Source organism: Electrophorus electricus, chromosome 7 (genome assembly GCF_041902795.1).
Source record: "Electrophorus electricus isolate QZ-2024a chromosome 7, ASM4190279v1, whole genome shotgun sequence".
NCBI lineage: Eukaryota > Metazoa > Chordata > Actinopteri > Gymnotiformes > Gymnotidae > Electrophorus > Electrophorus electricus.
The window spans coordinates 7,876,762-7,901,264 of NC_137503.1; the positions used below are offsets into that span (position 1 = coordinate 7,876,762).

Sequence of the window (24,503 nt, forward strand, 5' to 3'; positions counted from 1 at the left end):
TGTGATCCAGTTACAGAGCCAGGTCCATTAGCTTGGAAAGTTTCTCCTGTAGTAGATCAGGGATGATGATGTTGAAGGCTGAGCATTAATATAATAGGATCTTGGAATATGTAGCTGACTGATTTGATCTTGGTTTACTTGATTTTCTACAGATCTGTTAGCTCTATATTGCATGAGAAAAGGTACTGGGTTTGGGCTTGGGGTCTCCCATGAGATCCCTTTCATTTCATTCTAAAATATAATTTAAGGAGTTATCTTTTTATTTTTAAGCACATTTATGGTTAGCAGAAACAAAAACAGTGTCATGCATTTTTAAGATGCCAAACATCAATGAAACAGCATCCAGATATAAAAAAGAAAGGAAAAAAAGCTTTAATCAACACCTCTAAAGGGGAACAATGAGTTGTCACAAGATAATCCAAACAACCTGAATCTGTGCCCTTCTTAAGTGCTGTGTTCATCATTACACCGCTAGAATTTATTAATGGAGCAGTTCGTCATTATTATGCTTAATTCATTACCATTAATTATTTTAGGACTGTCCGAAGAAATTTTGTTTATCATTTGTTCACTACACCTTCATAATCGATGCAAAGCGGTGTTGACCTGCGTTTGCTCTTCGAGTCAGCATGCTCATCCACGTGCAGATGACGCGCAGCCACGCGCACGTGCACACCAATGACAAGCAGAGACGGAACCATTCTGAATCAATGAACCCCCACAGATAGAACAATCTTGAGGTAGAGCTCCCTTTAATCAAAACGTATTGCATTTTTGAAATTCACTTTTATATTGGTCTATTTAGCCCAGCTAATGAGCCTTAAAATTTTATCTAAACTAGGATAAACAATAGAAATAATTACAATGTCACAATGAAAAAGATATTGTTAACAAGTTGGCTACACAAATGGTATCCCCCCTCTACACTGAGAATTGGAATGCTCCGGGCATGCTCTCCCTTCATTCAAAGGCATATTCCATTCAGGCTATGTTGAGGTGCCCGGAAGTAAGAGTGGAGTGAGTTGTGTATTTGCAAAAACAATGCAAAGAATGAACTTTGTTAACGTTGTAGTACTTTAATAAGATTTATGCCTCTTTTATTCCGTGCGGCCTAGTTATGTGGGCTGAGGAAATTTACAGAAAAATACTCGCATCGTGAGAAGATGTAGCTAATGGATACAGGGGGAACATATCGAAGACAGGTAACGAGAGCCTGCAATAGGACAGGTTCACAGAATGGGGCAAAGAAAACTGAAAACGCAAATGTTCTACGACCTTTAAGTGTCGAGAATATGGACGGCAGTGATACAATGGAGGACGACTGGGATCATCTAAAAAACGGTGATTTAGAGCGGAAGGTTTTTGCACCGCGATACAGTTTGGTCCGTGAGATTGGTAGAGGTAGCTACGGTGTTGTCTACGAGGCAATTGCACGAAAGTCTGGCGCTTTGGTTGCTGTAAAGAAACTGCGCTGTGATGCACCGGAAAATGTAGAGCTGGCTCTAGCTGAGTTCTGGGCCTTGGCGAGTTTAGAGAAACGCCACGAGAATGTGGTTCAGTTGGAAGAATGTGTACTTCAGAGGAATGGTATGGCTCAAAAAATGAGTCATGGGAACAAGCGATCCAAGCAGTATTTGCGGCTGGTAGAAACTTCATTGAAAGGTAAGACAAACGTTTTATACCTATTAGAATATATTTTATAACAGAGGGCACTGTACAACAAAATAAACTAGAAGCTTAGATGAGTCTCTGCTTGTTTGAGCATTTAATGATTTCGCCTACATGTCCTAGATGACATGGACATAGACCTGCACTAGCATTGTTAAATTTTGCTCTTTGGTCATTTCAGCGCAACAATCAAATTATCCTTATGGATTTGAGTTAAGAGATTACGGTTGTTATTTTCAAATAACCCTGGTTTGTTACTTGACTTGGAAACATGGCCAAAATGGACGATTCTATTGTTATAAGTATCACAGATTATGTTGTTACTCTTGTTTGATGTGTGACGTTTAATGTACGCTACGTAAGAACGGCGAATGTCCGTCAGATTTTCACCCCTCCCCCACCTTGAGTTATCCAATCCAGAATTTTTAGAAGCGGGTCAGGGAACAATCTTTAGCCGGAAGTAGGTAAATGTCTTTGACTACTGGTTGACCTGATTGTTTCCGATTTTGTTCGTTTTTTACTTGAATAATTTAAAATCAGATCTGCGTATGTGCTGTAGTTTGCTGAAGTTTGCTACCAGTTTAGACAACTGTCTTAACAGAAAGTGGTGTGGAGGTGACATGTAGTGTGCAAGAGCCTGTCACTGAGTATATGCTGCTTCCTTGGTACAAAAATAAAGCAGCTTCAAACAGGTTCCACCGCAAATGCGCCTACCAGCACTAATGATGGAGCAACAGTCAACAAGCCTGGGCTAACCCTTCTCTCATCACTTACCTTGGGACACAGATTTCATTCATTATGTTAAGTTTGTGAAAACCATATATTGAGATTTTAATTTTGCCTTCTTGGTGTATAGCATATGCCTGCTCCATTTCTCAAGATCATTAAGAGTTTTTCCTCATATTTTGATTCAAGTTGCTTATGGCCTTTTTTACTAGTTCAAAATTTGACAGTGAATATATGCATGTATTTTAAGTGCTTAAAATATTTTCACTGCTTCAGTGAATATTGACAACTCAGCAGCACAGTATCAAACAGCAAGTGTCCCAGCATATTTGAAGAAAAAAGTACCAATTATTATTATGGAACATTTTGTGTAAACTCTCTTGGGTGATCTTGTTAGATGAAATGTGTGAGAGGTGGAAACTTTGTCTTTGTACATACATGAATCCGTGTGGTGTGTATCCATGATGTCGTCATGTCCTATGCTCAGGTGAGCGGGTGTTGTCGGGGATGGAGGAGCCATGCTACTTGTGGTTTGTGATGGAGTTCTGCGAGGGTGGAGACCTGAATCAGTTCATCCTTTCGCGACGACCCGACCCATGCAACAACGCCAGCTTTATGCTGCAGCTGAGCAGCGCTGTGGCATTCCTGCACCAGAACAACATTGTGCACAGGGACCTCAAGCCTGACAACATCCTAATCTCAGAGCGTTCAGGGTCCCCGGTGCTCAAGGTGGCTGACTTCGGCCTGAGCAAGGTGTGTGCAGGGTTGGGCACGGGTGCAGGTGCGGGCCCTGGCCGTGACTCATGCGAGCCCAAAGAAAGGAGCAGGAGCTGCGTGAACATCAACAAGTTCTGGTTGTCGTCAGCGTGCGGCTCAGACTTCTACATGGCACCCGAAGTGTGGGAAGGCCACTACACTGCCAAGGCGGACATCTTTGCACTGGGCATCATCATCTGGGCCATGCTGGAGCGCATCACGTTCATTGATGCAGAGTCAAAACGTGAGCTGCTGGGAACCTATGTGCGCCAGGGCAGAGACATTGTGCCTGTGGGCGAGGCCCTGCTCGAGAACCCTAAGATGGTGCTGAGCATTCCACAGCGACGCCGCTCGCAGATGTCGGATGTACTCCGTAAGCTCCTGCGGGATATGCTAGCTGTCAACCCTCAGGACCGGCCTGACGCCATCGAGCTGCACAGCCGTGTGGGCCACATCACATGTACCACCTGAGCATGTAAGCTTCTGGAAGACCATTCTCCTGGCACTCTTGCACACACTGGTATGGTAGAAAGTAGGGGGGGGGGGGGGATTGTTTTGTTTTACACATAGTTACAGCAGTGGTTATACATTTTGTATCTGTGTTTGCCACTCTGACATCAGTATGGTATCTGTTGATGTTTCATTTCTCTCTTGCTAAATTGCTTAGTTTTATCCTCACAGTGTTGTGGACCTTGATTCTGCCTTTAAAAATTTGTTTAATTAGCTTTGACGTTATGATGGAAAAAACATTGTTTAGTTTCTGTGTTTTTGAGGAACATTTAACTCATGCTTACATTTAGGTCTACCCTAATAGAAGAACAGAATTTCAGCTGATGGCTCTGTTGGAGAATAAACATCTTATCTTATTTTAGTGTTTGGTTGTTCTATACATTTCCCTGAAAGTAGCTCAGAGTATATGGACATTCTCTTGCTTTCAGACATGATGGTGTGCTTCCTCTGTTTTTTGCGTGATAAAAGGGATTATTTTACTTATATCAGAGCATCTGGGATTGCTTCACTTTGAGTCACAAGCATACATAGCATTTTGGATACCAAAATGGAGATTTTTAGACTTGACATGATTCAAAATGCAGTGGCTATGCTGAATGGTCATGTGTATCAGGGTTTTTATGGGAAATTAGTATGTTCTGACATGCTACTGATGTGGTAAAGCTTAAGAATGTTGTGATTTTATTTTATTTTATTTTTTTTCTCTCTTTATATCTCAAAGTGTGTTTGAATAGGCTGTCTTGGCTAGCAGTGTTTCCTGAAGGCTTGTTCTGAAGGCGAGCAGGGAAAGGTGGAGTAAGGACAGGGAGGTGGGGCCCAGTCATTATGAGCACTCTACAGCTGTCTGCTGCACCGCTCCAAGCGGGAGCAGCTCACGTCTTCTTCCCATCCCCCTGCTTCCCCCTGTCTGCCGTTACCACTTTTATGGGGCCAAGGCAGAGAGAACTGCAGTGTGTGGTGTTTGGGGGTGGGGGTGATGATGGCAGTGGAAGAGCTTTGATTTTGAAAAATTGGGCAGTGCTGATTTCGAAACATAAACTGTAATTTGTGTGTGTGTGCGCGCAGTGGTTTACTTTACAACATGTTTTGTAAGACATTTTGCATGGCCTCATGAGGATTCTTTTCTCCAAATGATGTTTCCTGGCTTTTGGTTAGGGTTAAGGGCAGGGTGTAGTTTATAGCTAGGTTTAGATTTACATTAGCAAACTGCAGCTATATACAAATGTAGGTACTCACAAGAACAAGAGAGCAAAACCTATTGTAGAAGAGGGAGTACTGCACTGCTGCTGCTGCTGCTGCTGCTAATGACTCAGCACATAGTTGGAGCTGCAGTGGAGGAGGGTAGGCACTGGGGAGGCAGGCAGTCAGTACTGTATGGTGCAGCAGAGAAGAAAATCAAACAAAAGTTGGATGATCTCCCATTGCTCTTTTTAGTGCTTCAGTCATGGACACCATGCTGGACTGGTTTTGATGATCAAAATGGATCAGCTGGTTGTGACTTTCACAAATCACTGCTGTTTACTTAGTCTGTAGGCAGTTGCTGAGGAAAACGGGTCTTGTGTGAATATCTGGGACACGTCTGTTAGCAAGAGCATGCAGTAGTGCAAAGTATACCTGCCATGTGCAACCATGTCCTACTGCTGCTATTGCCTCTGGTGAGCTTCACTTAGCTTAGTGTGCATCACTTGTCAGCGCTTACTTACGCATGGCTTTCTGTTTTTGCAGGCTGTTCCTTACTGGACCCCACAATTCTGCACAGAGGAAACAAAGGGACAACTTTGCTTTGGACTACTGTGAAGATTCACTTACAAATCTAATGTGAAGTATAAGCTTACTCCCAATTAGTTATCTGTTAGGATGTAACAAACCGAAACATGTTGCTCTTCTGCATACTGACTTTCTGTTTTAGATTGTTTTACTGTTTTTATTTTGTTTTGACCCGAGGAAGGTTGAATTTTGTTGTTGGCTGTGACTTGTTAATGTCTGTTTTCCACAGGTTTTTTTTAGCACCTCGTCTAAGATGGAGACTTCGAGTGTAGTAGTGTGTGTTCACCCGCTAGGCAAAACTTTGCACATATTATATATGCCTTTAATGCTTTTCCAAATAGGAAATGTAAGTGCATTCACAATAGATACCATTGAAAACATTAACCTGCTGTTTTTCAGTACAAGATGTCTTGAATATCCTGCTTCAGAAATGGTCAGCGAGTTGCAATTTTCTCTAACCCAGGAGTATGCTAAGATATTAAAGTGCAAACAAAGTAAAAATGGATCTATTGGTCAATGATACATGGCAGTAAAAATGTTTAATGTTCTTCCCTGATGGGAATAATTGGAATAAACCTAAACCAGCATGCATTTTATTTTCTCATTTTAAGCCTACTTGGATGAGCCAGTTCTATATCTTAAAATGAGGTTTATTTTCTTCATTTTTGTGTCTTGTTTTTTTGTAATCTGTGCCTTGAATTGCAAATACTTGAGGGGTTATTTAAATGTATGCAGTGTGTTCTCCTTACAGTTTACATTTCAACCCTTCATGTTAAGCAAAAACAGTTAACACCAGTGGGTGCCAGTGGAACACAGAGATTAACACAGCACCAGTGATGAGGGCTTAAAGTTCACTACCCAATACCCCCAAAAGAATACAAAACACGGGTGCATGCAAATGCTAAACCAATGCTCATTAGCACCAGGAGTTATGTCAATGATCAGTTGACTCTGATGCTGTATTGCTGGTGCATCATATGGCTGGCATATATGGATAATTATTTTCCACTTGTTGAAATGGTTTATTTACTTCTGTTAATTAGATGAAGGTGTTAAATCCCTTTTCATTGGTTGTGTTTAAAAGCCCAACAACCTTCTTCTATAGGCAGGTTAATTCCTACGTGATGATGCTTTTAAAATACAAATGCAAGTGTACACTGATAAGCTTCCTGCAAAAGGTTTTTGTCTGTCACTGAAGCCATGGGAACATTAGTGATCCATGAACCAAATACAGAGGCAGGTCTGCTCTTGACTTGATCTGAACAGTTTGAGGAAGAAAGGTGTGTGCGTGTGTGTGCGTGTGCTGGCCAGCAAACTTCTATGTGTGCTGTAGTTCTACCTCAGCATTTTTGTGTATTTAGAACCTGTCAACTAATGAATCAACTTGGTCTTGCAGACACATAGTGGTAGTTGGTGGTGGTGTTAAACCTTGGACAAACAGAAATAATCAACCTTGACCATAAGTCAGTCACCAGTTGAAACCTCATGTTTGACCAGTATTTTACTATTTTTGTTGTTATTTCCTTTTTATTGTTTAAATGTTCTTTGCTGTTGAGGAAACAAGCCATTTGCCCTGTTTGATGCAATCTTCTCAGAGATTTCTTGTGCTTTTGATTTTAGCTTAATTGTCATTTTAAAGCATTGGAGCCAAATGTTTTTCACTTTGTCAGTTTCTCCAATCCAGTCATGAGGTACTATTGCATATTTTAGTTTTTACTTCTCAGATGTGCCTGATTTTGACTAATCAGCTAACACAGTGACACACACTTCTTGATTTTCAAACAGGACAAACACTGTTGCCATGCAGTTCTAAAAACAACTTTGGCTGTCCCTTGCTGGGACAGGGATCATTATGTATTTCTGTTCTGGTCATGTCTTATTTTCTTTTACTCTAGTCAGCATATTTGGTATGTCATTAGTTTTTATTTTATTTATTCTTTGCACATAATGGCAAACTGTACCTTATGCTTCTTTATCAATTTCTCAGTTGTATTGAGTGACTGTTTCTGAGGATTAAACATTAAGCACAAGCCATTAATCCACATTCAAAGGGCCTGTGATCATAGAATGTATTGTGCAGGTACCAGAGATGATCAGTCCATTTTGGAAGGAAATGAAGGAAAAACAGCCAGGGCTTGACCTTTCTCAAACATGGCACAAAGCCTGTCAGATTTGATTTGATTGTACAGTTTATTTTTAAGTCAGCAATCCACAGAATGTTTTAAAAGTATAAAGGATGGAATTGTGAGCAAGTGTGATATCACTTTCACACAGATTAGATTTCTCTTGCTGTGGTCATGCTTCATCACGACATATCATGCTCACTACTATGCAACCTCTCCTCCACTGTGATGTTGCCCTGCTCTGTCCAATCCATTCCACCACCTCCTGTCCTGTTCCCACACCATCACTCTTTGCCTCTATCGGAACACTTTTATGCTCTTAATGACACTGATTTTCAGATGATTTGGCCAAGATCATACATGTTCAGGAATATCTGTCAATTATTAATGTTATTCTTTTGTGTTTGACTTTTCAATAAACTAAATACAAAAACTTTTTATTAATTTTCTGTTTGACAGTGAAGCAGAACAGATATGACTAATATCTAATTTAAAACACACACACACACAACTAATATATGTGTTTATTAATATAGTAAAATGGAGCAGAAAATCAGAAACCCAATTAAACTGCTTTGGGAACAGTCATCAGGTCCAGCATGCTCTTCTACCCGTTGGCTAGCTCAGGTAATGGCACATGCCAAAGAGGATAATGTGTTCCTGTACACAGAGCAAAAACAAACACCTACCCATCAACACACAGTCACTGATCTTACTCAATCTGGTAGCCACATTCAGCCATGTCTTAGAGCCTGAATTCATAACTGCAAATGAAAGCAGTTCTTATGAATGACACCTTTTCAGAAATGTAGTCTGCCATCCAATGAAGGCCTGTTGGAAATGGAACTGGTTGTGCATTACAAAGTGTGGGGGAAAGGAAATAGGCCTCCAGCCTGGTGTATATTGTGTGTGGTTAAGTGCAGGGGGATGGTGTGTGTGCGTACAAGTGGGGAGGGGGAGGCACTCTCAGTAGCCATGATGGACGAGGGAAAACACAGCTTCACTATGGCAGTCACTGCGCAGCGTGTCTGCTTGCTGAGAGTGGCTGCAGTGTGACCACATAATACCAGACTCCTAACAACTACCCCTGTTACAGGATGATGACTACAGCTTCGTGGAGTCCTGCACATTTATCTATATGTATAGAAAAATAGATGTTCAGTTCTTAAAATGATGTTAGAAATCCCTTATCACACTAATTCCCTGCCATGAGCAGTGAACCACCATCAGCTGTGAACATGCGTTCCCATAATGGCAGAACTCAAAAAGAGAAAGGTTTAAAAGGAGAGAGGACAGAGGTCTGAGAGTCTGTCCCTCAGGACATATGTAATAAACTCGGTGTGTGTTCCAATTACCTATCCAATAGGCTCCATTTCCACTGGTTATGCTGCTTAACTTCATGGAAATTAAAATCGAACCTTGTCTAAAGGTTTTTGATGATAAGCTGTCTTGTAGACTTTTTTTCTAATTATGAGCAAAATTGTTCATGGCAGTATATGGTTTTTAATTGTAAATCAGCAATGCTGATTAGTGACTAATGTTACATGCAACATAGCAGAGGGAAAGGGAACAGAAAGTGCTGCAACTGCAGTAGCCTCAGAGAAGAGGCAGGGAATATGATGAACACACGTGCACCTTGTAAAATGAGTATGCACCACACATTGCTTTACTGACTGTGTATGTGTATTATAATATGCTCTGGTTCTGTCCAGTATATTATTCCATTTTTGTGTGTCACTCTCTAGAAATTTTGTTTTTACAGTGGTCTACCCCTCGTTTCCCATCCTAACCCTAATAATTAGAGGGTAGCCTTGAATATGTCATACACAGGTTAATATAAGAGCAATCCCTGCCAAACAGAGAGAAGGGCAAGGGTCATGTCATGTCCCCAACACTTTCTGAAATGGCTGATTTTATCCCCACTGCCTTTTGAAAGAGTACTCCAAAAATATTAGTGTTTCCTTTGCTTCATTTATTCAATAATAATTCTAGTAATATGTTTGTTTTAGTCAATAAAAGGAAACGCATTATGTTCCTAATGACAGAATCAGAAAATGTGCATATTTTGTCACAATGCAGAGATGATAGTTGGAAATGACATCTAATGAAACAAAAATAAATTATCAAAATAAATAGAAAACACATACATATATTAAATCATAGTGCTGATACATTTTGTATTGTTCAGCGCCGATAGGCTTGACAAAATACGGCCATAAGTCTGTTGTGAACGTCTTCCTTTCAGTCCCAACAGTCCCATTCCCAACGTTATAGTGAACATGTGTGCCTGAGGACTTGATTGCTTAAAGGGAACACGAATTTGAGGGGCAGCTGAATTGAATGCAGTTCGCATTCTTTTCCTCAGCATTTTTCGAAGTAAAGTTACGAACCACAAACAGGTCTTCCACTGGGAAACAAATAAGAATGACAGTACAATTTGAATTTGGCTGATGGATCTCTGAATGTACTTTTTAAAAACAGTGTCAGATCTATGCTGTCTCGTTCAACTTATAGGTTCTCTACTGCATGGCAGCCATAGAGTGCTTCCTACCCCCTTAAATATACATTACCTGTCACTAGACAGGTATGTTTGCAGAGTCTCCCCATCCACTCTTTTCAGTTTCTTCCCCCTTGATGTATGTTTGCTGATGCATATATGTTTTTGCATATCTGTGTAAAAGGTCAAAAAAAGCCAGTACAAGCTCAATCTACAATTTTGTAAGAATTGGAAAAGCATTGAGATAGGTGAAATTGTGTCTTTTGTAATGGTGAGGACATCTAACCACATCACTCAGCTGCACCAAAGGTTGCACCCAGGCATCTCTGAAGAGTGACTGGAGCTGATACCAGTTCTTCTGATTGGCAGATTCAGATAGGTTAGATGGCAGCTAATAGGTCTCAGACTGTTAATTCATTTAACAAATTGATATGATCTTCCACTGCCATGTTGCTTGCCTGAACTGGAGAGTGAACACCTACAAAAGTCCAGTTCTTGGAAACGGCTAATTTAAGCAAAATCTTTTAATAGAATCAGCAGCCATGAAAATGTTAGGGAATCTCTTTTTTTAAGTGAACTAGTTAAGAGTGAAAAAAATATTGTTTTGTTTGATTAGGAGAAAACTGGCAACTGACTGAAGGTGTAGACAATGAGACCTTCCCCCACTGAAAATAAAGTGGAAGGCAGCAGAGTACAAGCCTTGACCCTGTCCTATAGAATAGCAGACAGAGTCAAGTTGCTTTTTAAATAGATACATGCCTAATTAAACATCTAAATTGTACTGTATTGCTTGTTAATAAGATTAATGATCCAAAATGTCATTGAAGGTAAGCCCTGTGTTGTAATTTTAGAATCTTATCATCTTTAGCTGGTACATTTGTTATACTGCTGCTACTACTAAAACTACTGCAGTACGAGAGAGCGATGTGTGGGCCCTCTCCTTTCAGGGGCAGTTGTGACTCCTGTCCTCAAATTTCCTCTGACCAAGGCACCAACTCCAAAGCAGCTACAACGACTGACCATCATTAACTCCCTCCAGGGAGTGCTTAACCTGTGAGCTCACTAACAGCATTGTGTGAGAGGGTCAGAGTGTGTAGGGGAGAGATGGGCACTGGTGGTGTTTGAATTAGGTGGGTTTAAGCATTGCTCTGTCCATGGCATTACAGACCTGCTCAAACAGGTCTGAACTTGCAGGTCTAATCTAAACAGGTTTAAAGTAAACAGTCTGGCCAGTTGGGATCCTCAGTCTGTTTGAAGCTACCCATATAAGATACATTAGCCAAGCAAACACGTCACCACTGTGCAGAGTACCATTTAAAATCTTTGTATGGTATTGACTACATAACTTTCATTCTAATATCTTTCATGTATTTCAGTCTTCTCAAAGCATCTTGTAACTCTGTTTTCACTGCTGTCCTGTCCATGCTAAGAATTTAATTGAGAAATAAAGCTCACGTCTGATTAAACATTTGTCAGCAATGCTGAATTTTACTAATATGTTGTAAAAATGTATGTTTCGTTTGAATGAGGTAATATTAAGCACAAATTCATCAAAACACAAACTTGAACGTACAGAGTTTGATACTGCTTAAACACACACAAAGGAGAAAGCTGATCTGATATGTAGGAAACATTTTGGAAACACTCAAGAATTGTCTTTCTGCCATCATAGAATAAAACTTCACACTTATAGATTAATATTCATATTATTCTGTAAAATATTATTAAATATTGTACATAAGTGGATTAATAAATCTAAAATTATGAGATATGCATTAAAAAAAAACACATTAATTCCTAAGCTTTTGTGTTCACGAGGTAGCGTTGTACTAAAAACACTATCAACACTGCCCACTAGTGTTGAAGCTATAGCACTGTCGATAAACTTGGCCTTAGTCCTGATTCATTATTCTTTTCAATAAACCATTTACTTCCGCTAATAAGCCAATGTCAGAATTGCAGATTGAGATTTCCACTGGCCACAAAAACACAAAAATCAGACAGGAGCAAGTTGGTCTTATTTATATTTCAGATTCACTTATTAGCACTTATTAGCTAATTGAGTACATATGGTGTTTCCAATACTGAGCATGGAAAAGCAAGTGTCATGGTCTGGAGTTGTTGTTTTTTTGCTTGTGTCACATGATGAGTTTTACCAATTTGTTGGTAATCTCAGATAGCATGGAACATTATAAATAAATATGATATATTAAACATCTCAATTAGTCCTTCAAACATCAGTAAGATGGCTAGCCTAAAAAGCTGTGAAGAAAGAAAGTGATGTACTGACCTGCAGTCTTCAGACCTCAGTTACTTGTAGGATGAACTGGACAGAAGAGTGAAGCAACTAACAAATGCCATACAACAATACAAGTGCTGCCAAGTACTGAATGCTAACAGTATTCATGCTTAATAGATACATTTTTTCCAATTAACCCAATTACTTGAAAACTGCTAACTCATATATTTACTGTTATGTATATGTTATGTCTATAAACAGGATCGGAAACAGTTTTATAAACAGGAATGTGCCAAAGTAACTCCTAACCACTATGCAAGACAGATCAGCAGTTATAGGAAACATCTGAGGCTACTGCCAATAAAGCAGGGTCTGCTACTTACTGAACATGAGTTATTTTGCTTTTCAATTAATGACCTGATCGCAAGGTTTAATTGCTGCACGTGTATATGTATAGTCCATCTATTGTAAAGCACAATTGGTCAGTGTCTGGCATTAGTGTTGTTTTCTATTTCATTAGCTGCGAAGCTAAGAGTAGTCCCCCAACCAGAAGTGTGGGGCTAACAGGAGGCCCAGGTCAAAAACAGAGCACTGATGAAGAGCTGGAGTATGTCTAACAAATTGTTCATAGGCAACAAAAGGCTTCAACGGCATGTCTAATATTCTAAAAAGTAAATGTTTCTAACAAAGTGGGTGGGGAATGGGATGGGAAATAATCTGATGTAATATCTAGGATGGGTGCGGTGCTGTGGTTTAGACCAGGCTGCAAAATAAGGGAAAACGCGGTGTAAATTCGATAATATTTAAATGCCAGGGACAGTAACAGGCTTAATATCACGTTATTCGTAATCACTGTCTATGTATTGACATGAGGTTCACCCAGGCGTAGCTAGACATTTCAACTGTACCCCCAGTTCAGGTTAAATTTAGGAAAGTAGAGCGTTTACGTTTAATTATGACTGCAAGTTAGCGACTACGTGTCACACTTGTGGTCGGCTCGATCACATGAATCAACTATGAGGAACTAATGAATTTGCACCAGATCTCTGTCATTGTTGAGATCAAAAACAGATGGAAATAAACTACATTTCACAATTTGGCCTTTCCTGATTACTGTAGACGTAAAGCGTGCAGTTCGCCAAGTCTTTAAACAAGCAGACACGTTGGAACATGACCATGCTATACCCTATTTACTTTGCCTAGCGGACTGTTGCAACACAGCATCTACAACTCGGAATATGACTAGTCTGGCTCCAAAACTCATTCTGCCTTCTCACTCCGCCCATGCTAGCGTTTGAAGGAAGTCAGAAAAGCTACCACATAAAAAGGAAGTAAAGACGCATAGGGGAGAAAGTTTGTGCTTGAGTCTTGAGCAAGAACAAGGCAAGATGGCTGAGGGTAAGCTTGGTACTAACCTTGGGGGCAACATAGGCGCTGGAGCTGGCATCCTGGCTAAACGTTTTCAGAAATCAATGAACAGGGCTCAAGAGAAGGTTTGTGACTGCTTTGGGTTATTTGGTGTGCCTTTTCATTGTCTCTGTATCTCAGTGATCACTTAATAATTTGTTCTAAATTACTTCATTGTAGTCATGAAGATAGCCATTCAAGACTATACCAAGGTTTAATGTATAGAGTAATTCATGTGTTTGTGTTTTCAGCTGTTGAAGTTTGGTTGAACATAAAGAATACTACTTCCTGCTATGACTTCCCCTCTCTCTCTCTCTCCTCTCTCTCTCTCTCTCTCTCTCTCTCTCTCTCTCTCTCGTAATGTTATTGTAATGGACCATAATTTCTGTCAGTACCAACTACAATTCAGCACTCATAAAATTGTTGGAAGTAACAAGAAAACAACAAAGTTATGGATGGAACATGTAGAGAGCTTCTGTGAAAAGGGTAGACTGAAGAACAGTTGCGATATGGCCTAGGGGATAATTTTAGCTGCAGTCTGTCCTTGTCCTTGATTTTTTTTTTTTTTAAACTGCAAAAAGGTTTCGCAACTCAAGAAGAGTCAGCAGTGTTCAGTATCAGTCTCAGAACGTATGGTCTTGTTATTGTACTTCTGTCTGAGTGCAATCTAAGTTTGAAGGTCTTCATGTTTGTGGCACAGGTTCTGCAGAAACTTGGGAAAACCATGGAGACGAAAGATGAACAGTTTGAGCTGTGTGCAGCTGATCTGAACAAGCAACAGGTAATGTTTGTGTATGCACACGTGTGCGTGTGTGTGTGTGTGTGTGTGTGTGTGTGTGTGTGTGTGTGTGTGTGTGTGTGTGTGCGTGCGTGCGCGCGGATGTGTGCACACAAGTGTGAACTGTGGGCTCCATGCAGTATATCTAAAGGAAAGCATTACTGTTCTGAATGCTTCCCGAAAACGTATAAGTTGTGTGCTCAAGTACAGCATGCAGGTTTGACATATACTCACATTCATACTTTGTGTTTTTCTGATTAAATACAAATTAAGCAGTTGATCATCTTTGGGTGCCTTGTGAGATTCATCACTGTGTCTTAAGTCTATATGTTCTCTGAAAACATGTGAACTACTTTTATGGCGCACTTGCACTAAACCCCCATGGGCCTTTCTGTAAGAATGACTAGGACCTTTTAATTAATTATGCATTGTTTCAAATTTATTTTACAATCCAAATAACTCAGTAAATGTCATATTTGATCATAATATTTGTGAATGTATAACAGGAAATGGCTCCACCCACAGTCAGAATGCACTTTTGCCACCCCTGACATTTATCACAGTTTGCTTTGTGGGTTAGAATGTTATTTTCTTTGCACTTGATTGAAGCCCCTTGTGTTAAAGTTTTTTTTTCTTGTTATTATTTACAGTATTGAAAGCCTAGCTGAAAAAAGACATTACAAAAAAATACTTCAGTGTACCAGAAGTATAGTTTTGCTTCTGGCCCAAATAGTTGTGGAGGGCTCTCTATCATTGTCTTTTTATATCCAAGTTGGGTAGCCATGTTTTGCAACACTGAACACCTTAATGTTCTCATTGCATCAGAACATGTGCTGAACCCACTCTTCTTTTTTTAGTGTCCATTTCTTTAAGACATTGTGATCATTAGTTGGTCTGTGATGATTCATACTGATGAAAACCTACAGGAACTGTCACCTAACAGAATTGACTGTTAACTCTCAGAATTCACAACACTGCACAGTCAACCTACTGGTATTTTATTAATTTTTTTTAAACACCAATTCTCCAAAACATATTTTGTCTGCAATTATAGAGGATGACGCAATACTTTTGGTAAGGTAGTCTACAAATACCTTCTTTACACTTGAGTGTTTTTAAACGGTCTTAACAGCCTTCTTAACAGTCTCCCAGATGCTATTAAAAAATGTGCATTGTTGTCCCTTACTGGGAAGGGGGTAGGTCATTAATTGGACATCCTCAGATCCTATACTAGCTAGCCAAGCATGGGAGTATTTAGATATGATGTGCACTGTCCTGCATAAATGTCAACATCTTTAATACTGCTGACCTTTTCCTGTACCTCTGTTTGGAGAAAGTAATTTCCAGAAACTGGCAGTTTTGAGAGCTGATTTTCATTTTATACAACCTGAAAAGATGCATACAGATAGTTCACGATGGCTGCCCACACCATTACACCTCACCGATCTTGCTTGTGACTGACTCAAAATGGTATCATATTCATTAGGTTATTTTCCAGCCACGTTTCACCTACCTAGTTCACTAATCTCATCTGTCTATAAAACCTTTTGAAAAAATAAAAATAAAATTATTAATGCATTCTAGGCCTGGTCTCGTAATCTCACCTAATTCTTCAAGTCTTTTGCAGATCATTGAAATATTTTCTCAGCATGATTTTTGCAATCATGGTGACTTATTAATAATGCTTTTGATTGCACATTGATTGCAACTTAGAAATTTTACAACTTGTTTTTTTCAGTATTAGATCTTTGTGGCTCCTTTTCTTTCTTTTTTTTACCTGCAATAAAAAGTTTCTTAATAATTAGGCACACCTGAATATATGCTATTTTTTACTTTCATTCACACCCTCTCATGATTCTACACAGTGGTTTTCTTTAGGCTGATATGGCTTAGAGTTGAAAAAATGTGCTTGTATTAGAATTATAAATTCTTTTCCAACTTGCCTAATAATTGTGCATGCTGCACTGTATAAGAGACAAAATGCAGAATTATACTATATATACACACCCACACACACCATGGCTTCCTGATGTAAATATATGCAATATATGAGCCATTTTATTAGAAATGCTTGCTTTTTGTAGGTACACCAGGTACACCCCTTTACCTCTGACATGCTTCACTGTCATGAACCATATTTGTGTAAATAAGTAGATGAATTACCTAGTCTGTGGTATCTATCATAATTTACTATAACTGGAATGTCATAATGTATGTATTACTGCATCTCTGTTTCTTTATATTATGCATTATTAGGTATGAACCCTACTGTCAAATGTTGCCCATGCCGGACTGATTTCCCTCTTGAGTCTGGTTTCTTCTAAAGTTTCTTCCTTATGTTGCTAAGGGGGTCCTGCCATGCAACTGTCACCTTTGAACTTCTCATTTGGGGTTCTAGACCTGGACAGTTCTCAATTCCTGTAAAAGCTGCTCTAAGGAAATATCTGTTTAAACTGAGCTTGAGATATATATATATATATATATATATATATATATATATATATATATATATATAAAACCTTTAATTGAAATGTACAGCCATGCAGGTTGCTGTTCACTATCTTCTAGCTCTTCACTAGTGGTTTTCTGACCATAGGGCCAATGTTGGTTGAATATTTTTGGGTTGTGGTCCACACAATTCATCAGTGATGCTGATGTGTGGTGGTTTTTTGGGGGGTTTTTTTTAAATAAAAAGCTTAGTACTGCTGTGCCCAACACCGATACACCCATAGCCTTTTCACTCGCATTGCAGTGTCACTGCTTTGAGAGAGTGGCCCACCATCTATATCATATCCTGTGGTAAGATTTCTGTCAGCAGTGGTCCTGGCAACTGACCAGTGATGCACAGTGTAGAGAGAGTGGTTAAATTTGTTCATGGTGACAGTCTACAGTCTAGAATTTAACACCTACAAGTGCTCCTAAACCAGTGAGTGTTTCTAGTAAAGTTGATGCTGAGTATTAATATAATATTAATTTAAAAATTGTTTTTTTTCCACCAGATGGATGGTAACAGGCTATACAAGGATGTAAAGGCCTACCACAGTGCAGTCAAAGGTACCACCCCCTTTCTAAAGCTGTGGACATATTTAAAATCACAGTTGCTGTTACAAATGAAAAAGATGTGCACTTACAGTATTAACTGATTTTGTATGCTAGCAAGCTGTGCTTTACTTACTTTAGTTATTTTTTTACCTGGGACAATTTTCTTCATGTCCCCCCAAGCGCAATTTCAAATGTGAATGTGTCCAATGGATGTGTTATGGGTATGACACTCGAGGGAGAGACTATAAAGAAAACCTAGACACGTTTTCCACTTGGTCATGCCCCTGTTGCCTGTGTAGCCTCCATTCATTCACTGCTCAGTGTTTGGTTTATGTTTTCAGCTGGACAAGAACTTAAGAGTGAAAGCATTAATGTGCCTTTGCATTAGAGGAAGGGACTGGAAAAAATATCTCTGGGGATGTTTGTCCTTTTCAGCTCTGGCTAATGTGAATGTTGGCTATCAATAGTACACCCAGAATGCTCATTATGAAATCCTGCCTCTGCATGTTTAACAATGTGAGCCAGCCCTCACTTTATACTCATGGCCATTCTGTATGTGAAAATGCACCATCTTATATGATTCCAAACAGGAGATTAGAAATTTTATAACATGTCTGCAGCAAGTTAGAACGTACTTCTGATCTCACAGGAAACTGCTTGTTTTTTGATCCTTCAGTTGTAGGTGCAGTTTTCATGCAGAGCAGATGAGAAATTCAGTTCAGTTCAGAGTATACAAATAATTCAAGTCAGTAAGTGCTACATTATACCTATATGGCATGTCTCATTACCTGGAACTCCTTTGATAGCTACCATTTACTAAGCATTATAGCCCAAATCTAATCATTTTCCTAGCTACAAGCTGTTTAGCATACTTTAAACTTCTATAAAGTTATTGTTTCTTTAAGATAACATGAGACTAAAAATGAAGCAAAATCTATTAAAATATATAGTTACCTTAATTTCTATCCTAGATTAATCATGCTGGAACATTTTAGCCAGTCAAGCTCTTTCACATTTGATCTTATTTTATATGCTGCTTTTATATTTGTAGCATTGTATTTGATGTTGAGTGAAATGACCAGTCCGCTTAGGACAAAACATCTTAAAATTAAACTGGAAAAAAAAAGAAGAAAAAGCAAAGAAGACTGGCAATATACAAATAAACGTGTGAATATTCCTGATTTCTAGCAATGCATGAGTCATCTAAACGCTTGTCTCAGACTCTGAAAGATGTCTATGAGTCTGATTGGCAGGGTGTGGAAGACCTGTCTGCCATTATGGAGGTAAGTCAGTTTTCATAAATGTATCTGTATATTTCTCAGAAATTCATGAAATTAAACTTTGTACTTCCTTTCCCCTTTCAGAGTGAGGACCTGTTGTGGAATGATTATGAAGAGAAGTTAAGTGACCAGATCATTCGCACAATGGAGAACTATATCGGCCAGTTCCCAGATGTCAAAGTGAGTATGTGAGGTATAACCAGCTTCTATTTTGTCATTATTTTTTTGAGTGCCTATAAATTACAGAGACAGTTTCTCTGTTTATATATGAAAATATAATTGAACACACATTCATAGAAATTATGTTAACAAATTGATGCTAGTGATTTATAACACTTATTTATTTACAATAAAGTTTTTGTATAGTAAATGGACAGAGTCTATTCTTCAGGTTCTTGTAATGTTGAATTTCTGAAGAAATCTTAGAAACGGTTTGTTGGGTTCGATGAAAGGGGAGAGTTGTTGGACTCCCGCTTTCCAGGGAAGGCTAAATGTCCCATGTCCTTCTAGGAGCGAGTGGCTAAGCGTGGACGCAAGCTTGTCGATTACGACTCAGCACGCCACCATTTGGAGGCACTGCAGAATGCTAAGAAGAAGGATGAAGCCAAAGTAGTTAAAGTGAGTGATCATGTGTGACATTTTTGCCCTCTGTAAAATGCAACTGAGTAAAAACCTCATATATCAAGGATATGATAATGGGATTATTTGGATTTAATGGCTGCTGCTGTTCCTCAGGCAGAGGAGGAGTTCAACAAATCACAAAGTGTGTTTGAAGAGATTAATAAGGAACTACGGGAGGAGCTGCCTGTCCTCTATCAAAGGTCAGAATCCGAGCAGAGAGAAAGACAAGACCAGCAACAGCATGGTGCCACAGTACACCACAACAGCATACTGTTTGTGACTGTTCACAAACTGTTTGCAAGAGGTGCTCGCTGATTTAACAGCTATACTTTTATGCTGTGGTACCATATAAAAGCATATGGTGGGATGTGCTCACCACATGACAGAAATTCACCCAGCACTATTTTATGCGTGTATTCAAAGAGATTTTTGATTAATTAACCTCGCAACTTCTCTGCCCCAGAACACTCAGTCCTAATAATTGCTACAGTCACGACCTTGGATGCATAGGCACTGTGGTACAAAACACTCACACAAAGACACTCCCACAAATTCCTATCATTAGCTACACATGTGGTTTAGTGGTGGATGGTCCTGTCACAGTGTGACTGCTTTGGGTAGTAGGTTTTTAAGTATGACCGCTTGCTAAAAATCTACAGCTGTAACAGCTGGGGGCTGTAACAAGACGATGTGTTGTTCACTGCTTCTTTAATCATTGGCATTAGTGTGTAAATGTTGTGCTCTGTTTCTCTCTTTGTCCTCAGTCGCATTGGATGCTATGTGACAGTGTTTCAGAACATCTCAAACCTGCGGGATATCTTTTACAAAGAAATGAGTGTGGTAAGACAAGATATGTGTGCATAAAAGTGTGCTTGTGTCTGAGCCATCAGGAAATATTAATTAAGACCTACAGAAACATGCCCTCAGAATGATTGTTGCCTTTATACAGTTGTTATTTTAGTTATCTATTACTTTTTTCTCTGTATTGTTCCCTCTGGATTTGGTTTTGCTCCTAATTCTAAACAGAGATATGGCCTTATACATCAGTTTGTGCTTTGTAAACTAGTACCAGCCTTTTTTGGAAATTTTGGTGATTTTATTGTCATTTTGATGATCTATGAATTGAGTGCATCTGAGTTGTGATATTTCTTTTCCAGTTAAATCACGACATATATAATGTAATGATGAAACTTGAGACCCAGCACTCCACCAAAACATTTATCATCAAGGGCCTCAACAGGTACAAGTCTAAGCTTCAATAGCCTCGATTCTAGCTGGCGCTAGAAGCAGTTTATTATAATTATCTCCAGATTCTGTATAACTGCGATGCATATTCTTATGTGTGTTTCTTTGTGCTTTTCCCCAGCACTAAGTCCAAGAAAAGGAAATCTCTTACTATATCTGCACCAATTCCCTGTAATACTGCCTTTCCTGCTGGTCATCCAGCTCTGAGCAAATTCAGCATTCCTGATGAACTCTCAGACCCCACAGACTCCCACTCCCACCCTCCTCCAGCAAAGACTGAACACTCAATGACCGAAATGTCAGATTCAGATGACCTTAGCTCCACTGACAGTGGCCCCAGCACAACCAATACACAGTTAATGTTCTCAGAGGGGGAGGGCATTAAGCATGAATCAGCCAGTGAGAACACAAAAGAAACAGCTGCAAACGAATCGGTGCAATCAAACAATAAGGATCACCCAGGAAGCTCAGCTATGGGTGAACAAGATGAAGAGGAGCAGAGTGAGAGTGCCTCACCATGCGAGTATGGGGACACAGATGCATCAGCATCAGAGGACACACAGATGTCCCACTTGTCTGAATGTGGTGGTGTTGAGTCTGAACCTCCTCTGAATGAGAGCGGCCAAGCAGATCCAGAGCCTGATACTTGTTTGTTAGAATCCGCCAGCTCTCTGAACAAAAGTGGGAAAGAGGTGCGAGGGGCAGGAAACGGGGAGACAGATGAGAGTGGAAGAGAAAATGGTAAAACAAAAGAGTTAAAGAAAGAAAAACAGGTGGTCACAAGCCAAAACAATGAAGCTTCAAGCCCTCCTGGCTTTCTCTACAAGGTATGAGATTTTTTGTTTTTTAATCAAGATTATAAATACTGGTGATTTAGATTATTAGAACGTCTTTGTTTATTTAGGCTGTTGCTTTGGAGCACCAAGAGTCAGATGAAGGTGTTCTTCTGCTCTTCACTAAAGGAGATGTGCTCCTCATATTTGTTGACAATGAAGAGGAAACGGTAAGTGAGCAGTATTGTGAAGTGAGCAGTATTGTGAACAGTGCTGACATAATGTGCTGATGGACTTTTCTGAACAATACCTCCTTTTGAATTCAGCTTTTATAACACGTTGTGATTCTTTGGAAACTTTTTTTATTAGGGGAAAGTGCATTAAGAAAATTCTTATGTTTAAAGCCTGACCGTTTATAAAACATTGATCAAAAAACATTAAAACATTGATAAAGTCATTACAGAAAAGTGCTGTGGGCATGAATATGCCAGGCCTGCATTTGTTCTCTGCTCAAGTGCAATACAGAAAGGACCTTTTAGAAACTATAGCCCTGCAGTTGTGTAACAAAAGACCCCTATAGGACTAAACACATGCAGATTGAACATGTGGTTCCTACTCAGCAGTCCTAACTACATTACTCACTGCCTTTCGTTTTTGAAGCCTGACCTAGAGTGTTCACTAAACCTTGTAGGAACACTGCATAAAATGTTTTATGAAATATTGTCTGAATGCTCTGTTGCAGCCAGAGGGCTCTGTGTGGGGAGTGAGGGAGCAGGACTGGATCCAGTATAAAGACCTAACACTTCTTTCTGGCATTGTCGATGAAACCATGATCCAACGCATCGACTCTGACTAGGCCAAAACAACAACAATGAAGGTCACTTTTTACTGCTTCTTGACTCAACCCATAATTTGGCAGCATGGAGAAATGGTGCTCTAGCTCACTGTGCACTGGCCCTTGTGACCAAAGACAATGTGAATTTAATTTGGAATGTGTTCTGGGATCCCCCTTCATACGGCCTCGTTTCAGTGGTCAAGTTCACTTGTTCATCCAGCTTTTTTTTCTGGATTCCACAGGACCCTCATGTTAATTATATGGCTTGCGTCATGAACGTTACTTTCACTGGAGTCTTTGAGTGGTCAATACTAAAATAGAAACTGAATTTGTTTAAATAAAAGAAAAATAAGGAAAAAAAGAGGGGAGGAAAAAAAAGCTTTTTTGTCTTCACAGTAATTGCCACAAATCATTTACACTGACAATGTCAATGATTCCATTTACTCTTTTTAAAGTATATACATATATTTAATATATAGACATATTTCTAAAGCAATTTTCTTGTTCACTGATGAGTATATGTAAATGTAAGAGCTGGAGCTCTATCCCACTCGCTTCAAATATACTTCAGTCATTCATTCACTCAGTATTTAAGCGTGTATATGATTATACATACTATTCCACATGTGCTCCATGTGATATCCTGGAAACATTTCCTGATCTGTAATATCTATTGAAGTAAATGAAATATATAAGTTGTATGTTTTAAAATGTGTAATGCTTGTTTTGTGTTAAATAAAGATTAAGAGAAAACTAGTGTCTGATACTGAAATGCCACTTTTGACAGGTTCATCAATTTATTGCTACTTTTTTGGGCCATGTTAAATATTCATTGTCTTCATCATACCCATTGTACAAAATTCCAGTTCCACCAAAAACAACTGCAAAATGATAAGGATTTTTTTTTATTTATTTAATTTGTTTATTCTTGTATACCAGAAATTACTGAAATGGGTCTCCCCATTTTTAAATTTTATGTATTTATTTATTTATTTATTTATTCATTTTGGGAAGAAGAAATACAGCACTTACTCTATTTTCTTAAAGGGGAAGTTCAAATAACTTGAAATCCTAAACACGTATGGGACGATTTCTCGTCACATCAGACACTGTCATTAAGTACGATAACTAAGCAGGCAACTTAAATTCATTTCTTTAATTTTTTAAAAAGGCATTTTAAAAATACCTACTTTTCTACGTGATGGTCAACAAATTCCTGGTGTAATTCGGTCTATTTTCTTCTTGGTGCCTAGTATTGGGGCGATGGAGGCATGATAAATGACATGGAGGCGGTTTTTGATTGGATTAAAAAAAACTGGGAGCCGATTTTTTTTTGTCTCACTCACAACGCGTTCTCGTAATAGCAACAAGAAGTCCGCTGTCGTGGGCTGTAAATATGAGTTGAGAGCACGAAGCGTTCATTTCCACGTATTTCCCTTAACATTTTCCATGTGCAAAATGTGGCTGCAAGTCATCCAGCAACCTAAATTCAGCAATGTCACAAATATCGAGCTGATTTAAAATGCCCCCTTAATGAATTAAACATTTCACATATTTTCACCACCCAAACCTTTTGTTTTATGAGAGCATATTCCGTTCTTTAATGCTTCAAAATATGACCTCTCTCCATATAGATTCTACGGGGCTCTGCGCCCTCCTTCGTCGCAAATCAATTACAAATTACGAAAAACTTGCGCAAAACAAATCGGACAAAAATGAAAAGAGACAGAAAAGTTGTGATATAGGTCATTTTAGAAAGTTAAGATTACCTTTACTGTGTTTGTTTAATGTTAATGTTAGTTAGATAAAAATATTTTTGAGTTACTAGCACACAAATGTTACATTTTGCAATACGCTAATGAGTGACCAGACTGTCATATTTTGTAACTGGCTAGTTAGCTAACTTAAGCCTCCCTCTCAAAAATAACTAAGCTAGCTAACTAGCTAGGTACAGGTCCTGAGATGTGAGTCTCTGCAGCTCGAAGTAGCGGGCGTTTCCAAAGGACAGTGGGTGTGTCCAAAGGTGGGTGTGTTGACTAGGTGGAACCACGCGCGTAACTTTCGAAGTAACCTTTTGAAGTATCCGTTCTGACGTCATACAGAGGGGCCATAGAGAAGCCATTCCTCTCTGACGTCATCCATACGGAAGGACCATAGAGAATATAGTCCTCTACCAAATGTTGGGATAGTAAGCAGATAATCAGCAGCTTACCCAAAGCAAATTTTTACAAGGACA

At 39.2% G+C, this 24,503-nt stretch overlaps 2 protein-coding genes across 2 annotated transcripts; both read left to right on the forward strand.

The window, feature by feature from the left end:
• The first annotated feature begins 989 nt into the window (after nt 1-989).
• Nucleotides 990-11,513, forward strand: stk35l (serine/threonine kinase 35, like). Its single transcript, XM_027005565.3, has 3 exons — nt 990-1,662; nt 2,882-3,625; nt 5,386-11,513. The coding sequence occupies exons 1-2, from the start codon at nt 1,173-1,175 to the stop codon at nt 3,619-3,621; spliced, it is 1,230 nt and encodes a 409-aa protein (XP_026861366.1). The 5' UTR covers nt 990-1,172; the 3' UTR covers nt 3,622-3,625; nt 5,386-11,513.
• Nucleotides 11,514-13,565: 2,052 nt separating this feature from the next.
• bin2b (bridging integrator 2b) lies at nt 13,566-23,024 on the forward strand. Its single transcript, XM_027005639.3, has 12 exons — nt 13,566-13,779; nt 14,394-14,474; nt 17,471-17,525; nt 18,702-18,796; nt 18,878-18,973; nt 19,304-19,411; nt 19,529-19,614; nt 20,179-20,254; nt 20,572-20,654; nt 20,781-21,486; nt 21,564-21,662; nt 22,175-23,024. Exons 1-12 carry the CDS (start codon nt 13,675-13,677, stop codon nt 22,286-22,288), a joined length of 1,704 nt encoding a protein of 567 aa, XP_026861440.2. The 5' UTR covers nt 13,566-13,674; the 3' UTR covers nt 22,289-23,024.
• The last annotated feature ends 1,479 nt before the right edge of the window (nt 23,025-24,503 follow it).